The 27673-nt window shown below is 43.5% G+C and overlaps 2 protein-coding genes across 3 annotated transcripts in view; one reads left to right on the plus strand and one right to left on the minus strand.

Moving 5' to 3' along the window:
• Window positions 1–4022: 4022 nt before the first annotated feature.
• npas4a (neuronal PAS domain protein 4a) lies at window positions 4023–9901 on the plus strand. The gene is made up of 8 exons (XM_030397427.1): window positions 4023–4585; window positions 4914–5077; window positions 5224–5326; window positions 5430–5739; window positions 5871–5980; window positions 6129–6264; window positions 6364–8141; window positions 8245–9901. The coding sequence occupies exons 1-8, from the start codon at window positions 4411–4413 to the stop codon at window positions 8271–8273; spliced, it is 2805 nt and encodes a 934-aa protein (XP_030253287.1). The 5' UTR covers window positions 4023–4410; the 3' UTR covers window positions 8274–9901.
• Window positions 9902–15432: 5531 nt separating this feature from the next.
• Window positions 15433–27673, minus strand: part of mrpl11 (mitochondrial ribosomal protein L11) — a 49836-nt gene continuing 37595 nt past the window's right edge. For both annotated transcript variants that reach the window (XM_030396527.1, XM_030396528.1), the window contains 3 exons: window positions 19401–19494; window positions 18878–19037; window positions 15433–15642 (listed from right to left, as the gene is read on the minus strand). In XM_030396527.1, the coding sequence (XP_030252387.1) occupies window positions 15543–15642; window positions 18878–19037; window positions 19401–19494 (354 nt within the window). In that variant the 3' untranslated portion in view covers window positions 15433–15542. The remainder of the gene's footprint in view (window positions 15643–18877; window positions 19038–19400; window positions 19495–27673) is intronic.

Consider the following 27673-nt stretch of genomic DNA (forward strand, 5'->3'; position numbering starts at 1 on the left):
GTCAAGCAGGCCTGTTCTCATCCTGCTGTGTCATTAATTCAATCTCTAACTGGATTCAACATAAACTGACACAGAAGTATATAACATTTCACAGTTATATCCTCACCTTAGGGCACTTACCTGAGGCGCCTTACTCACTCCTCCATTTTTTATTCACCACATCCAGGAGAAGGAGTAATAATCTGGATGATCTTTGACACCAAACACCAAAGCAAAGGGTTGTTAGATGCACCTGAAACAAAGAGCATGACTCAATGTCGGTCCTTTCAGGGTCGGTTGACAAAAGACTTGCAATTATACCTCCTGTGAGTGAGCCGCCGTAATGAACGAGCGTGACGCTGTGCCCTTAATAGCCGCGAGGAAAGCTGATGTCACTGCGCCGACACGTTGTGGTCATGACTTTCACCTCAGACTGATGTGTGTGACGTATTTCTCTGTGACATGCAGCAGAGAAGACACACTCGAGTGAAGCGGATTAAAACTCTACGTAGGACTTTTCTAAAAAAGTCAATAAATCAGTGCTGTACCTCGTCATTCTCTGATCATCTGGTAACAATCCGGTACCTTTGGGTCATTTACCAAACAGGAACCAGCGGTGAAAAAGAACAACTACAGAGGAAGCAGAGCTGGCTGAGTCATCCGATAGGAAAACCAAAGAAATATGAGAGAAAACAGACACAGAGGCAGAGCCGCGAGCACCGAGGCAAGAAAAACTACAGCTGAGAGCCCCAGTTAGATCCAGGATGATTCATCAATGAGTTATCCTCTGCATATTCAATAATATAAAAAGTAAACAGTGGGCCGAAGTAATCAATATATTTAACAAATGGGCCTCGTACTGTTTCTGATTCTGCATCCGTCTTCATTCATCTGGTAGAAGAAGAACACGGATCAGGTTCTGTTTCAGAAAAGTTTGTCAATGAAAAGACACACAGGTGTTTGCAGCCATCTTTGTTTGGACATCGACTTCTATTCATCGAGGACACTGATGGTGGAATTGAGCTGAAACGATTGGATTCAACCCCGGACCCGATCCTGGCCATGACCTCAGTCACAGAAGTGGACCCAAGTTTAAGTTACGATGTCTTGGAACTTGAATCAACAGGAAATAAGTGATTTGAGACTCGACTCAGAAGTTAAAGACGTGTAACTTGACTTGAGACATCGTGACTCGACTGACCTGTCTGTCTTCATTTTAGTTTCTTGTAGTCTGGCTGTCAGTATTTCACTTTTTGGAATCAACCAATCAATCAATCAATCAATCAATCAATCAATCTATCAAAATTGTTATATAGCGCCTAACGGAAAAAACCAATAGAAAAAAGAAGAAGAAGGAGAAAAGAAATTACAAGCAATACAAACAAATTGCTACTATACTAAACTTAAAAAATGTATAAATTAAATTTAATGATGATAAATAGTGAAATGTTGATAACAGAGAATAAATCGTAGTGATTAATTAACAAATACATATTTAAAAGTGATGGGATAGTTTTTTGTTTTGACTGATTGCATTTATTTTAGTCTCAATTAACAAACATGTAATTATCTGTCACTCTCTGAACAGGTTGAATGTGAACCGACACCTCGTCTATTTTCTTCATAACGACTGAATACTGATGGTGAGACCGAGGTTTCTCCTGGAAAAGTGACTTAACTTTAAAATAAAGCACTCAGTTTGACTTGCGCATTAAAAAAATGACTTGGAGACTTGCTTGAGAATAATTTCAATCTGTCAGCTCAGTGAATAACTTCATGAAATAAAGTACTTGAGCAGGACCTCAGATTCACACTTTGCTGCACTTGGATCGGTCTGCGGTCCCCGTAAAGAAAACTGGTCCTCACAAGGTGAGTGTTCAGACAGGTAGGTGTAAAAAAAACGCCCCTGAAGAACATCATCCAGAATGTTCACCGCCTTTTTTCTAACCTCAGATGAAAAATGCAGATAGAGAAAGGTTTAGATATTCATTTGGATTGTACTCAGTTTGAAAAAAGTAACTAGTAAGTAAAAGTATGTAAGAGTGAGAAGATCGACAATCTACTGCTGAACAACAACTAAACTAAGAGAGAAAGGGAGGCAAAGACACACACACATGCACACACACATGCACACACACACCTGTCTTCATCAGTGGATCTGAGGTGGAGCAGGTGAAAGTCATAGTTTTCTTGGAATTACCATCACTGCATCACTGAGAGCCGATCATGGTCATCACACATCTCCACCCTGGATAAAATAAAAAGCACAGACAGTGACACACGCACACACACACACACACACACACACACACACAGAGCAGAGGAGATGTGAGACATCAAAGTGCTGGGACACTTTGTCCATTGAAAAATCACAAAAAAAGAAAATCAGGCTGGAAACTTGAAATATGTGACGAATGTGTTCATAATTTATCCGGATGAATCATAAGTGTGTGTGCGCAGATCCAGCTGTGAGTCTGTGTGTGTGTGTGAGGGTGTGTGTGTGTGTGTGTGTGTGTGTGTGTGCCTGCTCCACATGTGAAGCACACACTCTATATCTATTTTGGGGGGCTACAAGTGAAATCTCCTCCCTATAAATAGGACGGTGGGGAGCTGGTTGCGGGGGCGCGCCTCGCGGTCCTTGTGCGGGTCACCTGTGAGATCTATTTTTAGACACCGCACCTCACCGCCCCCCCCCCCCCCCCCCCACGTGCTCACGTGAGGCTCGCGGTGACAGAATGGCAGGTTGCGCAATACTGGCGTCTGTTTGATTTCTTTATATTCACAGATGCCAATTATTGACACGGCTTCAGTCTCCATGAAGCCTCTGGAGATCGTCCTTGTGAGGTTTTTAAAGAGCTGCAGAACAAAGAGACAAACCCTGACGCACACGAGCACGTCACTAAATTAAAAAAAAATGGGTGAAAATCAAATAAATAAATGAATAGAAGTATGATGGTTGTGCTGGTCTGAGCTTGTGTCTCACTGGTGGAGCTGCCATGGTTGTTTCCTCTCATTATCTGTCAACCACATCAAAACTTCCACTCATAATCTGTCTGTTCTCGCCTCTTGATTGGTACCTGATCAGAATCAGAACCGCCGCACAGTCGATCGCAGGTCTGTGGGACTGCTCGACGTGTCTCACTGTGTGTATGCAGGCAGCGTTCGTGTTTTATCACAGCAAAACACGTTCATTAAAATATCAAAGATCGTCTCCCAACGACAGGAAAATATGAATTTGCAGGGAACATGCGCAGAATCCACGTCCGTCCGACTGACTGACCGACTGACTGACTGACTGACTGCAGGCTATCCGCAAATTCTGTGTATATTTGAGCATTTATTACAGTTTTCAGCTGCCCGGGATGATGTTTCATTCATAAAAGGCGACAGAGGCGACGCGTCTGCGGCAACAGTCCAACGTGTTTGAGGTGCTGACAGTCAGACGTGGTCAAATAAAATCTGTGGATGTCACCTAACGAGCACCTGCAGTGTTTTCTGACAGGTCCGGGGCAAAAAAAGATAAATAGAAATGACGGGTAGTCTTCTTCAGGTGCCAAACATATAAACACAGAGACCTCTATTCGTATGCACCACACACCCCTCCTCCTCATCCTCATCCTCATCCTTATCCCCCTCGTCGTCCTCCTCTTGCTGCTGCTGCTGCTGCTGCACCCCCTCCTCCACCTCCTCATCCACCACCACCTCCTCCTCTTCCTCCAATACACCGGAGTCCGGTGACTCCGTTTACGTTTTACGCTCGCTCCGCCTCTTACTCGGTTTTGTCCAAATCGGGCTTTTTGCGTCGCCGGAGCTCCCGATTTCAGCCCGACGTCATCAGCGAGTAGAGGGAAGAGCTGACGTCGAGAGAGAGTCACCGAAAGGAGAGGGCACGGGTGAGGGAGGGGGGGAGAGATTCACCATTGCAAACGCTGATATGAGACATATCTCCCCCCTCCTTCTCCACCCCCCTCCCTCCCTTTTACGTCGGTGTTGGTGCGTTGGGAGCCCCCCTACTCCGGCGGAGTCCCAGCCTATATAAGTGACCCGCGAGCAGAGTCCCTCAACCAGATTTACGGGTTCCGGACTTCAGTGCGAGAGAGACGGCTACCACAGCCGCCGATTCACCTGCACTCCGAGCGGGGGGACAGACATCCAGCAGCCGGCCCAGCCTTCAGAGCTGGTGGACGCTGTGGTGGAGCTAAAGCAGCCGGGGGACCAGGACAGGAGACGGGGTTTTAAAACCAACAACAACAACAACATAGCTGAGATGACAGTCCAATAACACCTCCGAGCTCTTCTCCTCTCTCCACTCTGACGACCTGAGACTTCAGCGCTGACACACACACACACAACAACTCTCCAACTCACATCTGGAGGAATTTCGATAGTTCACCACCGCAGCAGCAGCAGCAGCAGCAGCACCCGGCCACCATGTACCGCTCAACCAAAGGAGCATCCAAGGCTCGACGGGACCAGATCAACGCCGAGATCCGGAACCTGAAGGACTTGTTGCCCATCACCGATGCAGATAAAGCGCGGCTGTCATACCTGCACATCATGTCACTGGCCTGCATGTACACCAGGAAATCCGTCTTCTTCACTCAAGGTGAGAATGAATTAAACAACCTGTTGATGAGGCTCGTGTAGCGGTGAGATAGAGAGAGGGAGAGAAGGGGGGGATCAACAAGTGTTCTAGCGGCACAGCAGGCGGCTCTCCTGGCGTGTGTCTCACTCTGTACAGCCGGGTGTCTTAACTGATCAGAAACAATCAATACAGAAGCTGATAGATGAGTTTTAGCAGCGTGTGTCGCTGTCCGCGGTGCTGAAACGCTCCGGCTCGCCGCTGTCCGCGGTGCTGAAGCCCGCCGCAGTGATCGGCTCTGTTCGGCTCTGTTAACGTATTCTGCACATTCTGTCCCGGTTCGTCTCTGTAGGAGGGGGAACCGCTGCTGGTCTGGAGGAGAGCGCGGGCTTTCTGTCTTTCCACGAGCTGTCGGAGTTGATGCAGGCGCTGCCGGGCTTCCTGATGCTGGTGACCGGGGAGGGGAAGCTCCTGTACCTGTCAGACAGCGTCTCCGAGCACCTCGGACACTCCATGGTGAGCACACACACACACACACACACACACACACACACACACACACACACACACTGATACACACAGATTTGTGATGTTGAATGAAAGGAGACACACACTCTTTACTTCAGGGGGTAACGTTTATGATATATGTGTTAATTCTACAGGTGGATCTCGTGGCTCAGGGGGACAGCGTGTATGATATCATCGACGCCTCAGACCACTTCATCATGAGGAACAACCTGTCGACCTCCACCTCCCTCGAGATGGGTGAGTTATCAGAAAAAAAACGTCTCAATGAAGTCAAAGGTTTATATTTTTAATTTCTAGAGAGATCTAACCCTCCTCTCCTCTCCTCTCCTCTCCTCCACAGATCGTCTCTTCCGCTGTCGTTTCAATACCTCTAAGTCCGTGCGGAGGCAGAGCGCTGGGAACAAGCTGGTTCTGATCCGAGCTCGCTGCCTCTCCCTCCCCTCCACCTCTCCCACCACCGGCTCCTACTGGACCTCCAACCCGGTCTGGGTGTGCTTCTGCTCCCCACTGGAGCCCCACCCGAGCCGCTCCGGCCCCGGAGCAGAGAGGGAGTCCACCTCCGCCCCTCCTCTGGCTGACACCAACTTGTTCCTGGCCTGCTTTTACTCGCAGCACGGCCGCGACATGAGGCTGCAGCTCGCTCAGGACAGGTGAGTCCCAACACCTCCACCCTCCACCTGTTACTTTAATATACAATCTGCTTGTGAGATAACTTTAAAAAAAAAAAAAAAAGGGTGAAGCATTATGGTCCTAACGCATCACCGCCCACTCTCCCCCGCAGCGTGAGCTCCTATCTCGGCTTTGATGTGACAGCTTTACGCTCTCGCTCCTGGTACAGCCTCCTCCACCCACAGGATCTGTCACATGCCTCCGCTCAGCACCGCAGCCTATGTAAGTATACTCTTCTACAACCGTCCTTGCCCACACAATCACACACACATCGTGCCCACTGGCACATCCACGCAGCGAAGAAGAACACTATGATGATTAATAGGATTACAAACCGGTGCCAACTTGTGCTGTGACTGTTGTTCCACAGTGAGAGAAGGAGGAGAGGGCAGAGCTGAGATGGTGGTGCGTGTGCAGGCTCAGGACCAGTCGTGGGTTTGGCTCTACATGGTGCTCCAGCTGCAGCCAGGAGAGATCCCCATCAGCAGCAACAACTACATCATCAGGTATTCACAACAGGCCACTCATCCCCTTCAAGTCAGGTTGATTCAAATATCGTAAAACGCCTCCCTAACTTCCTGTTTGTCCTCTGTTTCCCCCTCCAGTGAGTCTGAGGCCTGGTCGGTCCGTCAGCAGCTCAGCTCAGAGCAGAACCAGCTCACCCTGGTCCTCAGTTCTGGCACCTCTCAGCAGGAGGGTCTGAGCCTCCAGTCTCCAGAAACCCTCTCCAGCCCAGACCAGGTCTTCACCCCCGGCAGCAGCGGCCTTTCCGCCCAGTCCTTCGACTTCAGCACCGCCGGCTGCAGTGTGGGCTCCTCTGATGAACCGGGGAGCTCTGCCGCCGAGGCCATGCAGCTGGAGGGCGACCCCCGCTCCAGCATCTCCTCTCTGGAGGAAGAGAGCTTCTTCCAGCAGCATCCCACTGAGAGCCCCTCAGTCGCCTCCTCACCCACCCCGGTCACTGTTGAAACAGTAGCAGACTTAGACTTTTTGACCCAGAACATCCTCTTGCCTCCCTCCTTCCAGCTCGATCCCCCTCTGCCATCTCTCCCCCTGCCTCTCCCGCCCGTCCCCACCTCACAAGCTCAGCAGAGCAAAGAGTTTGTGTGCACTCCCCCCTACACCCCACAGATCGGAGGGGCCAGCTTCCCATTCGGTGAGCCTCTCTTCAGCTTCGACCCCACTGGCACCACCACTCCTCCGCCCTCTGCCACAACGGCCACCGCCACCACCTCTCTGGCCCCTGCAGCCTCCTCCTCAGGCCCACCAACCACTGCCTCCAGCCCCACTCCCCCCACCACCCTCTCTACCAAGCCTCCCCTCACTCTGCCCACTCTGTCCACTGACTTCCTGTTCTCCGTCGACCCCTGCAGCGGCTCCCTGTACGAGAAGCTGCCCCCCACGCCTGACAGCCCCGGAGACGGCGACTGCACAGTGATGACCCTTCCCGAGGTTCGGGGTCCACTGTATGTAGATGTGCCACTGGGGCCCATCCAGTGTCCCCCTGAGGGCCTCCTCACCCCTGAGGCGTCACCCGGTAAACAGCCCTGCCTCTCCTTCTTCTCCCTGGAGAGGGAGAGGGAGAAGGAGAGGGCGGAAATCTCCCTCTTAGCGCAGCACATCAGCTCCCTGGCAGAGGGGTTCTACCTGGATCCACTGCTGTCCAAACTCTCTCCCCCCTCCATGTCACCCTCATCCTCCCCTCCCTCCCCCTTCCTGTCCCCCACCGTAGAACCTGCGGATTCAGTCCACATGCTGAGGGAGTTTTATCCCATCAAATCATGGAGAGGTCTGGACATTCCCATCTTCCTCGACGATGATGATTCTCTGTTTGAAGAGAGCATCCTAGAAACCCTCCTCCAAGACGACTTCGCTCCTCCCCAGTCCGCCATGCTCTCCTCCGCCTCCCCCTCCACCTCCCCCGTGCCCATTCCCTCCAGCCCCCCCTCCCCTCAGACCCCAGTGTGCTGGCGCCAACCCTCCCAGTTTGAGGGAGTGGGCCACTTCTGTAGCGTCCAATCGGCGCAATGTAACTCCATGGCCGGGTGCGGGGCGACTGTGGCTGCTGAGGCCGGGGCAAATGTGGAAGGGGAGGGGCTGGCGGAGGAAGCAATGGAGATCGAGGTGGTGTCATCTCCTGTGTCCTCCTGCTCCTCCATCCCGGCTTCCCCTCCCCTCATCCTCACTGCCTCCCCCAGCCCCGTCACGTCCACGCCCATCGCCTCGCCAACGCCCGCTGTGTCTTGCACTCAGTCCCTCCTGGAGGAACTGGCCGTCCTGGAACCCATGTTTGGGGCAGGTGCCTCGATCGCCCCTGGCTTAGGGCAACAACCTGAGTTGTATCAACTCCAATGTCATCCATCGCCACAGTGCTTCCACAAAGGTGAGAATCTGTCCCTTCTTCTGACTTCTTAAATGAAAAAAACAAGTCTGAAAATAGACCACTAACGTCCTCTTTGTCTCTCTTCTCTCTTTTTGTCTTCCAGATGGGAGTGGAAGTGTTCCTCCGTTCTAAAATAAGTCTGTGACTTACTTCATTAAGTATGGCATATTGTCATATTTTGTGGAGCCCCTTTTACTGCAAAGTAAAAAATAATTAAGTGTATAAATATACATAATGTATATACAACTTAAGGACTTTAACTCCTACATGTCTCCTCAGAACAAAGATTGGCTTTATATTTTTGTTCAGTCATTAATCTGTATACTACTACAAACCTGGTGCAACATTTTACATGACGGGTCGAACGCATGGGCTCATAACTGACTGGGTTCTGAGCCCATGTGGTGCCTCTCAGCTTCTCTGTGACATGAGCTTCAGATATGATCAGACAGAGACAAACTCTCTGAACGTGTAACGCGCTGTTTAACTTCCAGACGCGCATTTGTATTCACTCGTAGTGAAAAAAAAAAAAATCTGTTGTGAACAAAAAAAAAAACTAAACAAAAGAAAAAACATTTCTTGCTACTTCAATGGGGAAATGAATTATAGCACTTTTTGCCTGACATGCAGCGACGCAAACCCAAACCTCAAACGTACCGGAAGTCAAATGTTTACAATTCTTTTTTCTACATCCTTAGGGTGACCACTATCAGAGCATCCAACCACAAGAGATCTCTAACAAACTTCAGAGCCTTAAAGGCGACACAAAAAACCCCACAGACAGTAACTTTAAAAACCCGAGATACTTTGAGCTTTGAGTTTGCGGCTTCAAAAAAAACCTTTAACATTTCATATTTATCTCTCCATCTGAAAATCTTGTGTATCTGTGATGTGCAAACAAACAAAAGGAAAAAAAAAACATGTGAAGAGATTCTGGCATGCGAAGATATCAAGATTGTCGAAGGAGACGTTGTCTGGAAGTTTCTCTGATCATGCCACAATTCCACTGCTCCGTCGTACTGTACATTAGACTCTGAATGTGGGCTCCTCAGGTCCCTCCAGTCGGCTGGATATTGTTGCAGCATCAATATTTGCAATGCTGGCAGCGTATAGCGGCTCCTGAAGCGGCCCCCTGACCTGCTGAACTCTGAACTCTTTATCATGTCCATTCAACATGGACTTTTACATCGTTGCTCCACTGGAGCGCGGTGTAGTTGAGGCACAATTGACTATGTGAATGAGCGATTCTTCTTTTTTGAGAGGGGTTAGAATACACAAAAGTTTTGTTTTAAAAAATGACAAATATAGGGATGGGGTGCTATTTCTATTCAGTTACCAAGCGACACGGGTTGAGAATGGTACTATTCCCATGGTGTCGACATGCTCACGTAGAGTTGTCTACGGTCAAGTAAAGGATTGATTCCTACGTTTCTAGCTATTCAAGGCTAAGTTATTATACATGTGTAAAATTACTATATTGTATGTGTGACATTTGAACAAGATGTTAATGCATATGCGTTATGTCTGTGGATATAGGCATATGTTCTTTTCAGAAAGGTTGTACACATTTGTACATTTGTATGAAACTGTTCTCGGTCTGTACATATGAGAAAGAGATTTTTATCGCATAAGATGGAATATATTCTGAACATCTTACCTACTGCAGAATGGACATTGTGGACCAGTGTTCTATTGTGTTGCTTATAAGTGTATTTGGTTGTCATACAAATGCATTTATATTAAAGTGCACTTATAATGCGGCTGATGCATCCGTGTCGTCACAGTCAAGCCCCTTGTTCCTCCCTCATCATCATCATCATCATCACCACCATCATCATCCCACCATCCCTGCCTCTCTCCTCCTCTCCTCCTCTCCCTCCCATACACACTCCACTCCTCTCCTCCATTTCTTCCCCTGGAGCGAGTTTCGCTCAGCAACAGCACTGACGCACACACATGACGAGACAGAATGAGACACTATCTGACTCAGACTGACGCACACTCTTGGCATCGAGGTTTTTTGCGTGCGCATGTGCACACGCAGCCGGCCTCCCACTTATGATGATGATGCTGCTGATGATGATGATGCACGCACACACATAATAGTAGGCATATGATTCCCCCCCCCCCCCCCCCCTCCCTCCTCCCCTCTTCCCTCCCTCCCTCCCAGCACCCCCTCTTTACAAATCACGGCAGTAGCCCACGTTCACTCGGTGTACCTGGCGACTCCATCAGCGCTCGACGTGCTGGTGTAAGACTCCATATATAGGCATTCCTGCTCGTCTATTCTCAGCCTCCATTCAGAAGGAGCGGAGAGGGGAGGGCTGGAGAGAGGGAGGGAGAGAGAGGGGGGAGACAGAGGGAGAGTGAGGGGAGGCTAAAATTAGAGGTACAGTAAAGAGGGATGTGGGACAAACTGGATGGAGGTGAACATATAATCAAAATCACACAGAAATACACCCATTTTCTGCAAATCATGATGGATAAAAGATGGAAGACGGAGCCGAATACAATCTGTAATATCTTCCCCCTCCCCCCGGGGCCACATTAGAGATAACACAGAGTCTATTACATGTAACGAGGCAGAGCCAGAGATATTATACTGTTTTTTTCTGCAAAGCGAAGATTTCCTTTCTTCGTCGGCTGCTTCTGTTGCTGCAGTGTCTGATGGAGGGAAGACGAGCAGAGAAAGAGCTGCACGGCTGACTGCTGCCATCTGCTGGCGAAGACAAGAACTGCACCCACACAGAGAGAGACTGATAATATAGACTAGTTATTAAGGGAAAATATTAAATTCATGCATGTAAATGGATAATACAAAAACAATTCCAACTTCTTTTTAGAATGTACTGAATTATTATTTTTTCTTTATCAAAAATTGCTTAATCACACGAAAAAAAAACATTTCATAATTCATATTTTATAACGAAACAAAATATGTTTTTTTTTTCATTATATCTGAAGCACCTTTTGCTGCTCATCCTCTCACTCAGTTACAGATACAGGCAACTTCTCTGTCGCCCGCAGAGAAAGTCTCCAGACTCCCTTTGAAAAAATGCATGATTTTGTAAATGTTGAGCCAGAAGACACTTTATAATCTTTAGGAAACAATGTCAACAACAAATTCTTAACTATTTTGGCCTTCATCATAATTAAAATAAATCATGTTATACATGAAGATATTTCTTTGTTTCTGTAGAGAAGGGATATGAAATATGATCAGAAATGGTCACTTCAGACATACACTGCCAACATTTATGATTAGAATATCAAAGGACAAGTTCACATTTTAAAAGTCTGACTTAAAACAACATTCACATGTATATATGCGCAATGTTAATCAATGTTTAATGAATTAATAGCTCCGAAGACACAGTTCTCTCTCTGTTTCCACAGAAACTGTCTTTGCTGATCAATGGTGAAGAACAGTAGCACGAAGGTAAATGTTTGTACCAAACAAATATAACTTTTAAGTTGATCTAAAACACTCTTTGCTGCTTATTCACTAATTCAGTAACAAATACAGGCAAATTCTTTTCTCCCCTAGAGAACGACCCAGACTCCCTTTAAAATACCCTCGTTTTGCAAGTTGTTGAGTCAGAAGACACTTTATAAACTTTATGAAACAATGTCAACAACAAATTCTTAACTTTTTTGGCCTTCGTCATAATTCGGCATGTTATACATGAAGATATTTCTTTATTTCTGTAGAGAAGGGAAATATGATCAGAAATGGTCATTTCAAACGTACACTGCCAACATTTATGATTAGAATATCAAAGGACAAGTTCACATTTTAAAAGTCTGACTTAAAACAACATTCACATGCATATATGCACAATGTTCGTCAATGTTTAATGAATCAATGGCTTTGAAGACATAGTTCTCTCTCTCTGTTAGCACAGAAAGTGTCTTTGCTGATCAATGGTGAACAGTAGCACATAGGTAAATGTTTGCACCAAACAAATATAACTTTTAAGTTGATCTAAAACATTCTTTGCTTCCTATTCACTAATTCAGTGACAAATACAGGCAAATTCTCTTTGCCCCTAGAGAATGACCCAGAGTCCCTTTAAAAATCTCTCAATTTTGTGAGTTGTTGTAATAAGAGAATCGTAAAAACTTCAGAAAACACTGTTTACAATAAATTGTTAATTATTTGGACCTTTTTCATAATTCAGCTAATGTTATGATGAAGAAATTTCTTTATTTGTGTAAAAAACATCTTGTCTCCATAAACCTACGGATTCGAGGAAAAGTGACTTTAAAGACGTAACCCTCTGTTTCTTTGCTGATCTGTAGTAAGGAAGAGTAACACAAAGGTGGATGTTTATACTGAACAAAAATTGCTTTTCATTTGATCCAAAACACTCTTTGCTGCCCATTCAGGCAAATTTATTGTCGTTCGCGGAAAAGTCCCCAGACTCCCTTTGAAAACTCTCAATTTTGTGAGTTGTTAGAATAAGAGAAGCTTTATATACTTTAGGAAATGCTGTCCACAACGAATTGTTAATTATTCTGGCCTTCTTCATAACTCGGCTAATGTTTCACATGAATATTTGTATAAAAAACATTGTATGTGTTAGACCCAGTGATGTACGCGTTTATTTGCATACAGAGCGAGCGGGGAAGTGGTCACTTGAGACTCATGTCTGGATGCATGTCCACTTGTGCTCACTCAGACGGATGTTAATACCACGTCTGACTCTCTCTCAGCAGCCGATGGCAGCAGCTGCTTAAAATGGAGTTCCCAAGGACACTTGGACAGGACAGGAGGAGTCCAACCATGTGATTAATGGAGAGCCTCCTCCACCTCCTGAGCCACAGACGGTGGAGACATGGTCCTGTTGGCAGGGGCCCAGGTTCAGCTAAACTTAAGTGTTTACAGAGAGAGGACGGTGGATTTGGTCTCTCAAGTTCCCATGAAATCAACATGTTCAAGATGTTTTTACAACACGTTTTGCTCTATAGACACTATGACTATACATCAGGTCCAACGGTGCCAAAAAGTCATTTTGTATATTAGTTTTGTTTTTTTTAAATAAATGATATTTCAGAGTTTGTAACTTTATCAAAAAATTGTGATGACTCATCCTGCACTCAAGGGCATATACTAACTTTGTGACCAATAACCCCTCCCTTAATGTGTAATGCACATTTAGCACTACTGGCGGCAGCAAACGCCAGTCGATATCAGTGACGAATGGCTCCCTGGCCGCCTGTTTCGACAGGAAACACGTATTGCCGGAGCAAACAGCACTCCACCCGCCTTTCATGGGAACTTTAAATCACTCCAGAAGAGTTTCATCAATGCCGACGTGTAGAGAAGGAACAATTACAGCAACAATGAAGTCTTAATGCACATAATGGGCGGGTGAGCGGTTGATTTAAAGCAACACTTTATTCTCTTTACCTTAAAATAACAGCGTCAAAGTCATTCTGATGGTAAAGTGTCTTGTAATAGAGCGGATGGTGTTTCTGTGACCTGTTTCTGCATTATGTAACTGCAGTGAGAGGGTCGGATCACAGCGTTACACATGTTTACTTCGAGATACAAGTTTTAAACACATCACATCACATCACACAGAAGATGAGCTTTGTTTGTAGTTAGCACCAACATTACACCTGACAGACTGTTACAGACCTGGGATCTGTATTTATGTCAGTGGTGTTGCACTCAGAAACTGTGGGGGGCGCCAAGTCACTACAAAATGCCAAATCCTACATAATGTTGTTTTAATCAGGAGTTAATTTTAACACTTGTAGTTCAGTATTTTGTTACATAAGTATAAAACATCCTTTAAGTGTTATTAAAGGAAACAGTTCAACAATCCATAATTATCAGCTTACTGAGGGAGAACTTGGTTAACGGCCTGGCCGTTGTAGAATATTGTGGAATATATTAACATGTGCTCTATAATGACTAATAAACAGCTGATATGCTACTAATGGTGTGTTCAATGCAAGTCTGAAGTAGGAGTTTCCGAAATGAGTATTTCCAACTTCCAATCTAAAAGAGTTCTGGTGAATTAGCTTGGAAAAACATGGACGCTCGCTGCAAACGGGTGTTTGAAATGAAAAGTCTGCAAACTCCACAGCAGTTGCAGCAGATTTAACAGCAGAGGCTCCTCACACAGACCATCAGGACTTCTACTGAACACAGATCAATACAAACAAACACATCATGAAGTAAGAAGTGATGAAGAGGTACAAAAAAAAAGTCATTGTTCACTATGTGTGCCGCCAAACTGCTGTGATGTCATTTTTGTTTATGTCGGTGAACTCGGGCTTCTGACCTGGAATTCTGACTGGGATGGCAGGTCCACTGCAGTAATAAACAACTAATTAAGAATTATGTGTCCCCTTAAACAAAGTGTGAGATTATTAAGATTCTTGATCAAAACTCCTGTTAGTAAGACTGTTGATTTTCAAGTGTCAGGTCTGGCGCTTTCAGATGGTATCCTCCCCTACAATCCCAAAAATATCGACATTTGATGAATTAGGAAACCCAGAGCGTCAGTATTACTGTCTAACTAACAGGAGCTTCAATCAGACAAATGTTTTTCCTCATTAATAAAGGAATTTGTTCTCAGTTAATTGTCCCAGAGTCATCAGGGATCTTCTATCTTCTTCGTTTGATCTCATCAACAGTCAAAACAACAGAAACGTACAAATGTTAAACAAAAAAAAACAGCAAATCCTCACTCTGAAACACCTGAATTATTTAATTGCTGGTATTTTTTGCTTGACAAATGACTCAATTACTTGTAAAACAAATGGTTGAAAAGCAACTTTCCTGTCTATTGATTAATTGTTCAGTCTGGGTTTAACAATGGGGCATTAAATATTGAGGCATTAAATGAGACTGACCCATTTTTAGGCGTTGAACAAACATCCACACAATTATTCCGTTAAAAGTCAATAAACCATTATACTGAGCAGCCCGTGTGATGTTTCTGCATTAATTCATGTGCTGAGCCCTTTGGATCACGGATTGATGAGAACTGTGCCGAGTGTGCAAGAAACCATCTGCACAACCTGACGAAGATCCAAATCGCTTCCAGAAGTGTTAATAATAGATAATAACATCAAAGAGACTGCATGTACAAATCCTTCCAAGACAGAGCAATTACAGTTTCATTAGCTCGGCTCAGAGGAAACGAAACGCTCCCGGTCATAAATATTCTCCAAATTTCAGAAGATGCTGTTGTTGCTGAGACGAAGGTGACGGAAAAAAAAAAAAACTGTTAAAATCATTTTGAAACACTCAAAACAATTAAGAGAACAGACATCCGCATAACAACTGTTTTATTAAGATCAGTCAAACAACATTAACAGAGTTTTCGTATGAATGCACACAGTCAGTAAAAACAGGAATGAGGGCGTTGATTTCGGGGGTCTTCATTTCTTTTTCACCGTCAGAGCTTCACTTGCAGCCGCGTCAGCTTTCAGCTTCTCCTCCCGCTGCTCCAGGAAGATTTTGTACTCATCTGCCGACAGACTGAAGAAGAAGGAAGGAGAAAGAGACGGAAAATATTATAATCGGCTACACCAAACTCTGACGTACTGCCGCAGTAAAAATCTAATTGAGCAGTTCCTTACGTTCCTACATCATTTAGTAGTTTGGTGAGTTTAATAAAACTCGACAAATGTGGATGACAAACACGACAACGGGATGTTTTTCGAGTGGAGCCGGTGATGTTTAATAGAAGACATTTCTACGACTCAGGTCTATACTTCATCTATCAGCGACTTTAACTTTGAACACAGTTTTTGGCATCAGCACCTCAGAACCAAAGTGCCGTGTTTCTTCTTTGTGGAGTCGCCACAATGCAGCAGTGTTCAACAACCGTCCGGGGAAACATCCATTGTGAAGAGAAGCAGAGATACCAATTTCTCCACTGACAGAACTCTCAATAAATCATAACGCTCTGCAGCCGCAAGACATGTTAAGTTTTAAGTAAGGGGGAGAAAGGGATTCTGGGAGAAGTACAATATCATTAACTGAAGGAGAAGTAGATGCGGCAGGTAGAAGGACTGAGATCGTGCGAGAATACTGAACTGAAACAAGGAATGCGGCGCACGTAATAAATGATAAATATCTAAAAGTAAACAAAGGTGGATGTTAAGATGCAAAGCTCCTCACGGGTGAGAAAGTGAGTTGGTGTGAGTGTGGCGGTGTTTAAAGCATTCGGATACAAACGGCAGACATATGTATAATTTAAATGTTTTATACAACAGGACATTACGCAGCGGGTGACTTTGGGATATCGCTGCCAATTCAACCTCCACGATTTTAGTAGTGACTTTTCTGTTTCCTGCAGTGTTCAGACGGCTATTTTACCCAGAAACAGTAACCACGATAAAATGTCAGCAGTTTACGTTTCTGCCAAACACTGATACATTCAAATATGTACGATATGTGTCACAGGGTTACAGCAGGGCCATCGCGATATCAGACTTTCACTGCCACACTGCGACCAAAACAGGTATCTCTCAAGCCAAAACATGATCCTTTCCAATGCCGAACCATGTTTTTTTTTTATGCTTTAACCAAATCAGAGCACTGGCACAGCGCTGTCACGACATAAAATAGGAACTTGAACCTAAAGAAAGTTTCAACATGTCTTTGGTTTTGCAGAAACGTACATTTATTCTGCCGACTGGGATGGCGAACCATGTCCAAGAAGATGAACCTTTATTGATCCCCTGTAGGAGAAATCCAATCTGACACAGCAGCGAAAAGTGTGCAAACAACACAATACAATAAGTAGCAGCACAGTTTCTGAGTATACATACCTACTTTTATAAAACCTGCTTAGTTTCAGGTAGGTTAGGACACTAGAGAATGGACAGGAGAGTGTAACTTCACTAAAATACCTTGAAAATTACTGATATTGGATGTTCAACACTACAGGGCATATAACTGTAGAATACTCTCGTGTAGTTGGTGTTAAAGCGCTGCAGTATGCAAGTTAATTTACTTCGGACCACAGTCGGTCTTTTCCTATCGGCAGAGATTCCTCAGGCCTGATAGCTCCGAGAGGGATTAGCTTATCAGGGAGTTACAAATGGCTGCTGGGCCGACAACAGGACAACACACTTATCAACAGCACTTTACTGGGCCACCTCGTAAACCACTTCAGTGAGGCTGAAAAGGGAGCTGCCTCCAAACATGCGGAAGTTTTTCATAAAAGTGTCGGCCTTCAGGTGCTTGTTAGCGCTGCTCTTGCATCATTTGCCTTTCCCTGTTTATTTGCCTGGAATGTGACGCATTTCTAAACTGCACTCCTTTATTTCTTTTCGTCAACTGAAAACCGGTCGTGGACGTTTCGCACTTGCCATCTTTAATGAGCAACAGAGAAAGTGTAGCTGCTCTGTCTGTGTATCCGAGCACCGAAACCTTTTCAAACATTCAGGATCGGTATGTACTGATAAATCAATATTTTTGACAACACCAGCTCACAGAGTTGGTCGGGATGATATGCGACAAAGGTCTCTGGCTGGAACCAAGCCAGGCACATTGTTTATCACGCAGTACACATCTTAAACCACAGGGTCCAGCATCGCTGCCAGGAGAGAGTTGCTGATTCAATTTCGGAGACTGTAATTCTGGTGTTGCTGCGCTGACTGCTTGTTATTGTCAGGTACCCTGCATGTTATTATTCATGTTATTTTTCTATAAGGCGAGTTGGGCTGCATAATAAAAAGTGACCTCTACAACAAAATATGAATGTATTTCGACTGCAACTACAACTAAAGCCTCAACAACAGAACGACGGACAGACGGAGGAGTGGAGCGTCTTATAAGCAGAGTGGTGTCATTATTACAGCGGCCAAGTGAAGTCCGGCACAATAAACCAAACTAGGACCTGACATAAAATCTAAAAGAGAATAATGTCTGATCATATACGGTGCACTGGTAGTACAGCAGATACTGTCTAATCATCAAGTTTTAGTATGGGGAGCTACTGAACTGGAAATACAAAGGTGTATATATATCTAAGTTTTCAAGGCTTTATGTTGTTGGGCCTCTGCACCCAAATTTATTTTCTAATGTAATAGCTGACTGTAGCCCAACTATAAACTGTGAAGCTGTATGACAGGAGAAATCCGACGTAAATATAACAGATGAATAATTCAGAGGACTCTGTTTGGAGTAATGCTCGACGTTCAAGTTCACCCCCAAAAAATGCAAGTTCAGTAATGATGCTGAAGCAAAGCCAGGTGAAGATTTTATAGTTCACAAAACACTTCTGGAGCTTCACAGCAAAACAGCGCTGCAGCATTCTCCTAAACGACTGAAGGAGATGGGGACTAAAATGTAAAACGACAACAACAAAATGGCTCTTTACTTCCAAACTTCACCTGACCTTTCATCGGTATGGAGGCGAGAAGATAACAATGGCACTTTCATTTTTGGGTGAACTGTTCCTTTAAATGACTAGCGGTTCTTCATGGTTCCTCATAACGAGTTCAGGTCCCGTTGTACTGTCAGGGGTCTCGGATGTGTGTCATTTGTTTCTTTTTGTTCTCGTCTCCTTTTAAAATGTGATAATGTAAAGTGTCTTTGAGAATCATGACAAGCAGCGTATAAACAAAATGCGTTCAACAGACGATCATTCACCTGCTGCTTCTTTGCAGCCCTGCAGAAATACGTCTGATGCTTCTGACAACACTGCTTATACACACACACGTCAGGTTCATTGTACACCGAGCGCAGGATCAGGACTTACTCGTTGACGACCTTGATTCCCAGCGAACGGGCCGAGCCGGCGATGCTTTTGACGATGGTTTCCATGGAGGCGTTCCTCATTTTGAAGCAGTCATCCTCGGATTTAACCCTTGCGATCTCGTACACCGCCCTCACGGACACCATCCCTGCAGTCTCGTGGCCTTCACGCACAAAACAAGAGTTTGAATAAAGAGGTAAAGGGAAGTGAAAATTAAATAAACATTCAAGGGTAGTTTGACACAAAAGCGGCCAAAGTGTGTGTGTGTGGGAGGTATTAGAAGTCAACAGGTGAAACGAGGCTGCGGATGGCTTGAAGCGTTAAAGGTTGAAATTCATAATTCTCTTTTCCTAACACTCCACCTTTGCCACTTCCTTCCTCCGCTGCAGTTCCCCCACGTCATGAATATAACATCAATCACAGCAAAGCTCAAAACCGAGCCTGGGGAGAGACGTGTGTCCGTTACAGGATGGGGCTCAGCGGGTGAAAAGTGGAGCAGTTACATCAGTGCAGCAGAACATCTCACCTGTCTTTCCGGCACCTTTCGCGATGCCCGCTGCTTGCTTGAGAAAGTAGGACACCGTGGGCTGGCCGATCTTCAGGTCGTAGGTTCTGTCGGGCTGAGGAGACAGAAGAATTAGAGTTCAAAGCTGTGATCAAAGGTGTGAACATTAAAACTTTATGGTATTAAAATCTCGGCAAAGGAACGGGCTGGAGACAGGGTTTTTAAAAAAAGACATCAGAGGAAATCCACACTTCTTCATTGGTTTGATTGACTGTTCGCTTGAGCCTCGACACTCGGCTACGACTGTCACTCAGACGGTTGAATAGCACAGTTTTACAATTGATTTCTGATTGACATTCCTCATTATTTTTGAAACGTGGGCCCTTGATTTCTGACAGAGGCAGACAAAATCATTTTAGAGCCATCGACCAGCTGGAATGACGACTGTCTGTACTTTTTGTACAAGAATCAAAGTCTGCGTACATCCTCGACCTGCTCGCTCGTCCTCCTGGATCCACAATGTTCACTCACATGACGCACTTCAATCAGACATCGCAATTGAAATTGTCTGTTCTGTACACACAACATTGATTATCTGTCAGGCTTCGGAGACTCCTCTGTGGATCTTCCATTCATTCACTACCGCTATAGTTTGTTCTTATTGAATTGAGGGTTTGAGGACAGAGGATGTTGTTTACTGTACAGAGTGTAAAGTCGCCCTGAGGAACTGACTGTGACTGTGATTGTGGTTGTGGTTGTGATTCTGACCTATACAAATAAAACTGACTTGACTGTTGCTAGCAGCTTTCATCAGCTCCTGCAGCTTGCAGATGACGCTAACGTTAGCCAGCTCTTGGAGTTTAAAAATACCTCTTTATCCCCACATGGAGTCAATCGTAATCTTGGAACTCACTTTCACCACTTTTAGGGGTGTGAACGGATTTCAGGTGCTGGAGTCACATATCTAAGTGGTATATTTCAGACTGCAGTAAGAAAAGATCCAGGATTATTTGCCCTCCGAGGAGTTGGCACTTTCTCATCATCACAACATATTATTAGACAAACGCTTCTTCTTGCTCGCAAATGTATCCTTTTAAAATGGATTAAAAATACCCCACCAACCAGAACTCCGTGGTGCACGGAGATTTTTAATTTCCTTCCTCATGAGAGGGTTGAGCGCAGTGCTTAATTATAATGAGGATGAAGATCAGGAATCTTGTCCTTGATTATTTGCCCTCTGAGATTACACAGATTCTGTTGAAAGGTCAATACCCTTCTAAGTGGATGCAAACTTTGCCCAGTTGACGGTTTAATAGCCAATGCATTAGTTCGACTTTGCTCTTGTAATTGCCGTAATGTGAATTGTGAAAGTCTTTCTGTTTTGAAGATAAAAAGAGCCTCAGACTGAATACTCGTCATCACGTAGAAGAAATGTAAATAAACAGATTTGTCCTTGTGTTGCTGTATTGATGTATTTAGTCCAATATAATGAGTACAGTAAAGATACATAAAGACCAAACTGTCATTCCAAGGTAACTCTGTTTTTCTGCTTAACTTTAATACTTGTCTGTATTTTCAAGGATGTTTTAACTTTAGCCTCCAAGAAAAAAAAGTCTCTGCAGACGTGCCAATGTGTTCGGCGGACATGATGCCGTTATCTCAGGTGAAGTCGGTGGCGGTTTCTAAACTCACAGAACATACAGAGCTGCTGCTGATGTTACTAAAGGCCTCTAAACAACAATTTATTGGCACCTGGACAATAAACTAGATCTATTACAAATTAATGTGTATGTAAATACGTGCAGACTATTTATATACTTGGATTTTGTAAAAGAAATAAATAAATGTAAGTGTCGACAATCCTTTCGATACCTATTTTATTTCTAGTAATATTATCATCTTCAGTTTCTTCTTCAGTGCCATTTTATCTTATAATTCTGTTGTCTTATTAAAACTTTTATCTTATATTCTGCACTGCGCAACTCAGGGAGACTCGTCGCAGTTTCATCGTTTTGCACAGCGACAATAAAGATCTGAATCGTAATTTGGACGTCATTTTATTCCCTTTTCAGCTGTTGTTCTGTCACAAGTGCTTTCACACAGAACATGAATATAACATGGTGAAAAAGCGATGCATATTTATCTCAAGGTTCATTTTTGGAGCTTTCACACCGACATGAAGTCGTCAACCAGCGCTTCACATTTTCATTTCATTCATTCGTAATTTCCCCTGTTGGTAAAGGCCTTAAACTTTAATTTTCAGGACTAACGTGAGCTCGGGGAAATGCAACACAATGGATGGACTGGTTAATAATTAAACTGCAACCACAGAAAATATCATCATATCATTTGAAAGGCTTATAGTAATAAAGCTGCGTCAGGTTACCACAGTGGCAAGTAAGGTTGTTAGCCAGACATGCTAAGGATGAAAGCTCATCATAGAGCAGACAAACACAATGTTTAATGATTTACAAACACTTATGTTTTTAGTTGTGAAAAAAAAAAAATAGGAACTAAGCCTCCAGACTCTGCAAATGTCGATTATCTGTCTTACTGCAGCTTAAAGCGTAACACTTCATCATGCAGAGAAATCCAAAGCTCGACAGGCCTACTGTGTTAAATTCGAAAATATAAAAGTCAAACATGATGTTTTAAAAAGCTTTTTGAAGCAGTCAACACACTGCTTGGGATAAACCTGGTGTAAAAATACAATATTTCTCTTTTTTTGGACCACAAACCCCCAAATTGAAAGTGAAAACCATCAGAATAAGCCTTCACAACCCACCATGTGTTCTTTCTGTGTACATGTAGGATGTTAAACCTTTCCTTCATTTATTGATTACTGCAGGAAACAACTCTTGTGTCCACTCCGGACACAAACATAACAAATCTATCAGTTCATGGTTCTCGATAATCCCTTAAATGAATTTTTAAAAAACTCAATATAATTAAAACATGATTAAAACATGAATCTAAAAGCGGAGATATGAGTTATACTTTTTCTGTGTTTTGAAACACATACTGAAGTTTCTGACTGAAATTTAATCACACTTTATTCTGGACGTACGGTTTAACCAGACAGAGACAGACCTCCCCCCCCCCCCCCCCCAGAAAAAATTCAAGGCACTTTGCCTCGTTAAACTTCAAGAAGTTAAGAAACCTTTTATAAATCAAGGCGAGATGATTAAAGCTCAGACGAATGTCAATCGACCGCTCACTGGTTTCCTCGCCGTCTTCAATGATCCTGTCTGTGTTTTCTGTGCAGAAATCTTTCCCTCTCATCTTCAGTATTTAAGGTTCCTCATGAATCAGTACCTGCTTTTTCTTTCATCCTTCACAGATACAAGTCTTTCCTTTACTTTTTGGGGCCTAATTGCTTCGTGTTCAAGGCAATTATTACTCTGACAGAAACAAAAATGATAATATAACAACCTGTACATCAGATATATTCCTTAGAGCACCAGCTCTTAACAGAAAAGTAAATTAGCATTTAGTGTTTTTTTGTTAACGGTTGTTTACTTTGGTTCTGAAGGTCAAAGCTCAACAACATTTCATTAGACAACGTTTCAGGTTACAGAAAAGGTGAGACAACACTTCTTGTTTGTGATTAGAAAGTCCCCGGCGAAAGTTCAATGCAATTTCCTGTTTCTATTGTGTGCTACCCTCAGCCTGTGTGGTTTTTTTTTTCCTTTCAAGAGCACTTTCAGGCCATGATACGATTCAAAGGGACGGTTTTGTTTTTTAGAAGTGGGTTGAATGTGTTGCATATCCATAGTCAGGGAAGTACAGATGGGTACGTTCCACATGTAATGTCTTCTCTTTAATGTGTATTTGATGTTCTTATATGTATTTGTGAGTATATTAATGAGACATGCACCAGCAAAACACACATTTCCATTACTGCCTGCATTAATTAGCAATGCTTTTGAATCTTGAATCAGTAGGCGTACCGTTGTCGGTAGCTAATTAATGTTCTGCCCCGGATTAGTTTAGCAGCAAAATGTATTTTAGACAGCTAAAAAATTAATTTCATCAACGATTCATCAATTTCCATTCAAGTCTGTGCTATATTTAGAATATATTCTCTGCCTCATCAGACTGCCCGTTCCAGTCAGAAGCTGAACCAGTTATATTGCTTTATCTGCAGCAACCAGACTCCTTTGAAATAAACACAAATTTAAGGCTACATTACACAACAGAGTTGCTGGTTTACCGCTGCCTTGTTTCCATGCTTAGCATGTATTTTTTAGTCACGTTTCTGGTCACCTGATGAATTTAAGTCCAACAGTCACTCATTTTAGCTCAGTTTTTGGTCTCCACCAACCAATTCTGGCTCTTAAGCTGCTTAATGTTCACCAGCTAGCTCGCTAACTTTCCACCCAAGTTTGTTTGTTGGTTGCTTGGTTTGTCAGCAATCAAATGGATTTACTTGAAACTTGGATGGATAAATGGCCAGAATAGACTCTATTACCTTTTGGTGCAAAAACAGATAAAGAGATAGATCCGGGAGTTTTATTTCACTTCCTTTAACGTGTACGATGGGGCATTTTTCCACATGTCTGCCGACTTCTCAAAGAGGAGAAAACGCATCAGACGTATTCAGGTTGCATGCATCTGAACACCACCAGTTACTGTGAGTCCGAAAAACCAAAACAATGATGAGGAGAACTGCAGAGGTAGCTGATAATTCTGATACTTGACAATTAAAAGTGTTGAAGAAGACAGATCAATGTGAACACTCATTAAAACAGTGAGTAATCTACGCTGTGTGGACGAGCCGTCTACCGTTGCATCGTCAACTGCCCTCCGGCCTCGTTCGCTCGCCCTTTCCATCCTCCCCTCAGGACTAAAAATAAAAGTAATCTTCTCAGCCTCGCTATGTTTTTCTCCCTTTTCTTTTAATTCAGATTCAATCCCCAGCCTGAGACCTTTATTTATTGCAATCTGACATATCGAGCCAATCAATGAATCATCTGAGGAAAGTTTACTTTGGATTATCTGTTACCTGTCAAATAGAAAAATAAATAAATAAATAAATAAATAAAAAAAACTCAGGGCAATAAAGTGTGGGCGGAACAGAGGAGATACTATAGAGCAGGTGATTTGTCATCTGAGCCGTGTTATCTAACAGTATTGACCTTTGGACAGAGGGAACAGAATTCTTCTCCATCTATGAAAAAACATATCAGTTGCAAAGGTCTGAAGCTCGCTGTTGTTTCATCCTCCATTTTTACAGGACGAAAACGCAAACATTTACTGCAGCGGCTTTTCTGACAGGCGAGATGAAAAAGAGGAAAAAAACACAGAGATGGAAAAAAGTAGATTTCGGTGAACGAACAAGTAAACCACCACAATGTTAAAGGAAGATTTGAGATTTTTACATTCAGCGATGTAGGTGAGAGGCGTTAGCTTAGCTTAGCACAAAGAGTGGAAACACAGTTGATCTGTAACACTAAATCTTAAAGATCCTTGTATTAAGCATTAGTTAATTAGGTCGTAAAGCACGTACATTTAAATTTTAGGGCATTTAACAGAAGCTTTTGTCCAAAGGGTTATTTATGTTTATAACAGCATCACACATCAGTTTAACTTAACTATTATGTTATTGTTAAACCTTCACTAAGCTTTTTTTATTGCTTGATTAGATACATAAATTCTTTATCATTCATTTCTTAGCAGTTAACTATTCACTAACAAACAGTGTGTTATAACGTTCTTATATTCTATAATAAAATAAATATTAAGATAAAAGATAATGATGATTTATCTTTAAAACACTCAAGTAATCTTATATATTTCAAAAAGCATCTTAAAAAGACTCATAAAGGACTTATTACCTATTAGCTGATGCTTATTACCAGGATCTTAATAATTGTTACGGAGAGAAACAGTTCGCCTGCTCTGTTCAACGTACACCAAAATCTGCCTGCCTCATTTATTTATCGGCTATGTCATGTTTGCTTAAACTGTACCCAAACATAAATTGATATCTGGCAACCTGTGTGACAAGATGACACCAGAAGGCGAATGCACCGAGCCACCGTGAGCCGAGAATCATCTTCCAGTACATAACTTCACGACTTGTCATTTTTATGGATGACCGTTTCAGTCCGTCGGTCCACCACTGTGTTCCAGACTGAAATATCTCTGAAACCGTTGGATGGATTGATGGGAAATTTGGTGCACATATCAATATTCCTCTCAGGGTGAGTCAGAAGTAGCAGGACAAGAATGTATTTTGTTTAAAGCCGCTACAAGGAACCTTATTTGTATGTTGATTCTGCTGCCCCCTGTGAACAAAAGCTGTATGAGCCTTTCATCGTAAAAATCTTGATTCGCTCACCCCTTTATGTTTGCTTTGGAAGTGAGTGAATGAAAGGCGCAACACATTTTTTATACTAGTTTTTCTTTTTACTCACAACTTTTTGCAGGATGCAGGGAAATATTTTTGTTTGTGTGAGATCAAACTGTAATATGAAGATGGGGGGGGGGGGGGGGGGGTAAAGTGAATCACATCAGACTACAGAGCAGCTTCTTTCCTCGGGCTGTGAGAAACTCCTCAATTGATCCTCAGCACTCCACCATAAAAAATGGTTTAAATTGTGTGTCTTATCTGGCCCGGGTAAGTCGGAATCCGACCCGATGACTTGACAAGAATAACTGGAGTAACCATCAGTGCTTGAAGTGGAAAAAAATAAGTGCCTGCAGTCTGGTCAGAAGCACATTTCCCCGCACAGGTCAATTCTGCTCCTCTGATCTTTTCTAATTACACATACATCTTTATAATAACCTCATGGCGTTATAGTGTACAGTCCTCGCAGCCTGTGTGAGTCTGCTCATCTCTGAGGAATAAATATGTAAAAAACACACACAAAAAACAGCAGTGAGACTGTTTCTAAGAGATGATCAGTGTTTTCTTGATAGATTCGCTTGTGGCAGGCAGATTAAATGTAACGGATGCAGACATGGACTATGTAGGCACTACAGTGGTGATTTTATAAACTTGCTGTAAGAGAAAACACAGACAGAGCATGAGTAACAATACTGCTATAAAAAAAAAAGGATTGAAAACATATTCAGTATCGATACTATACGATGCTAATGTTACAGACCTGATTTGTAGTTACGACAGTGCTGGTGCAATCAGAATTTTTTGGGGCTGCCATATCGCGCAAAATGCCAATTTCTGCATAATGTTGCTTTAAAGAAATAGCCGATCATTTAGTTGAGGGTCCTTTTTTCCTAAACTGAGACTGTTTCATAACCAAATAAAAAACTCTTTGTAGTGTTTCAATGTATTTGGTTCATGATGAAACTCATGTACTATCAGTGCTGTTCCCATAAGCCTCAGCTGGACTTGTCATACCATGTTAGCACGCTGATGTTAGCATTTAGCTGAAAGCACCGCTGTGAGTCAGTACTGTACAGCCTCACAGGGTCACAAGCATGTCGGAATCTTAATCTTGCCAGATGTCTGCTTGTTTATAGGTTAACCTAAATGGATAAAGAACGTTTAAAACTTCTGGACAGAGCGGGCTAGCTGTTTCCCCCTGTTTCCACTCTTTATGCTAAGCTAATTGCCTCTTGGCTGAGTGCTATTGATCTTCTCATCCAACTCTCTGCAAGACAGTAAATAAGCATATTCCCCGTAATGTCAAGGCAGTCCTCTAAAGTGAGATGAAAGGCAGCGCGAGAATTAGCCTGAGGTGAAAGTTGAGCTGAGGAAACATCAATCTGAGAGGCTGAAACATGAACACACCAACACAGAGCGGGGTGAAGAGAGCAACCACAGCGCTGAGCACCGCCAGCAGATGGCAACGTTCGGCAGCAGCGAGGCCCCAGTCGTGATGGCAGAGCTGTTGGCTGAATATTGCATGTCAAAATAAATTCACGCCTTTTAAAGGATTAGGCTTCCCCCTCCTTACATCACAAACCTCATTACAACACACATTTACTCAGTGGAAAGGACACAACAGCACACGGAGGAGAGCGAGGGGGGGGGGGGGGGGTGTGACGAGTCAAACAATATGTGGTTGTGTAAAATAAAAACTACAAGCTCATAACACCTCTTTTCTGAGTAATTCACATTTCCTGTGTGCACTTAATGCTTCTTGACTCCGAGTTCCTCTGGGTATTGCTTCATTAATGAATGCAAATGGAAAAGGCTTACTTCAGTGGTAGAGTATGAATAATGGAAGTGCTATGGTAATGTTATGCAGCTGGATGAATTAACCAAAACCGTGAGAGGGAGGCATGTTAAGTGGAGAAGGTCATGAATGGGTTCGGAGGGACCC

Source organism: Sparus aurata, chromosome 18 (assembly GCF_900880675.1).
Source record: "Sparus aurata chromosome 18, fSpaAur1.1, whole genome shotgun sequence".
NCBI classification, from domain to species: domain Eukaryota; kingdom Metazoa; phylum Chordata; class Actinopteri; order Spariformes; family Sparidae; genus Sparus; species Sparus aurata.

What these genes read in the sequence shown, in the direction of transcription:
- npas4a (XM_030397427.1), top strand. Translation starts at nt 4,411, where the DNA reads ATGTACCGCTCAACCAAAGGAGCATCCAAGGCTCGACGGGACCAGATC. An exon ending in CGCTCAGCACCGCAGCCTAT is followed by an intron (nt 5,981 to 6,128) that starts GTAAGTATACTC and finishes GTTGTTCCACAG; the next exon opens with TGAGAGAAGGAGGAGAGGGC. An exon ending in GCCACAGTGCTTCCACAAAG is followed by an intron (nt 8,142 to 8,244) that starts GTGAGAATCTGT and finishes TTTGTCTTCCAG; the next exon opens with ATGGGAGTGGAAGTGTTCCT.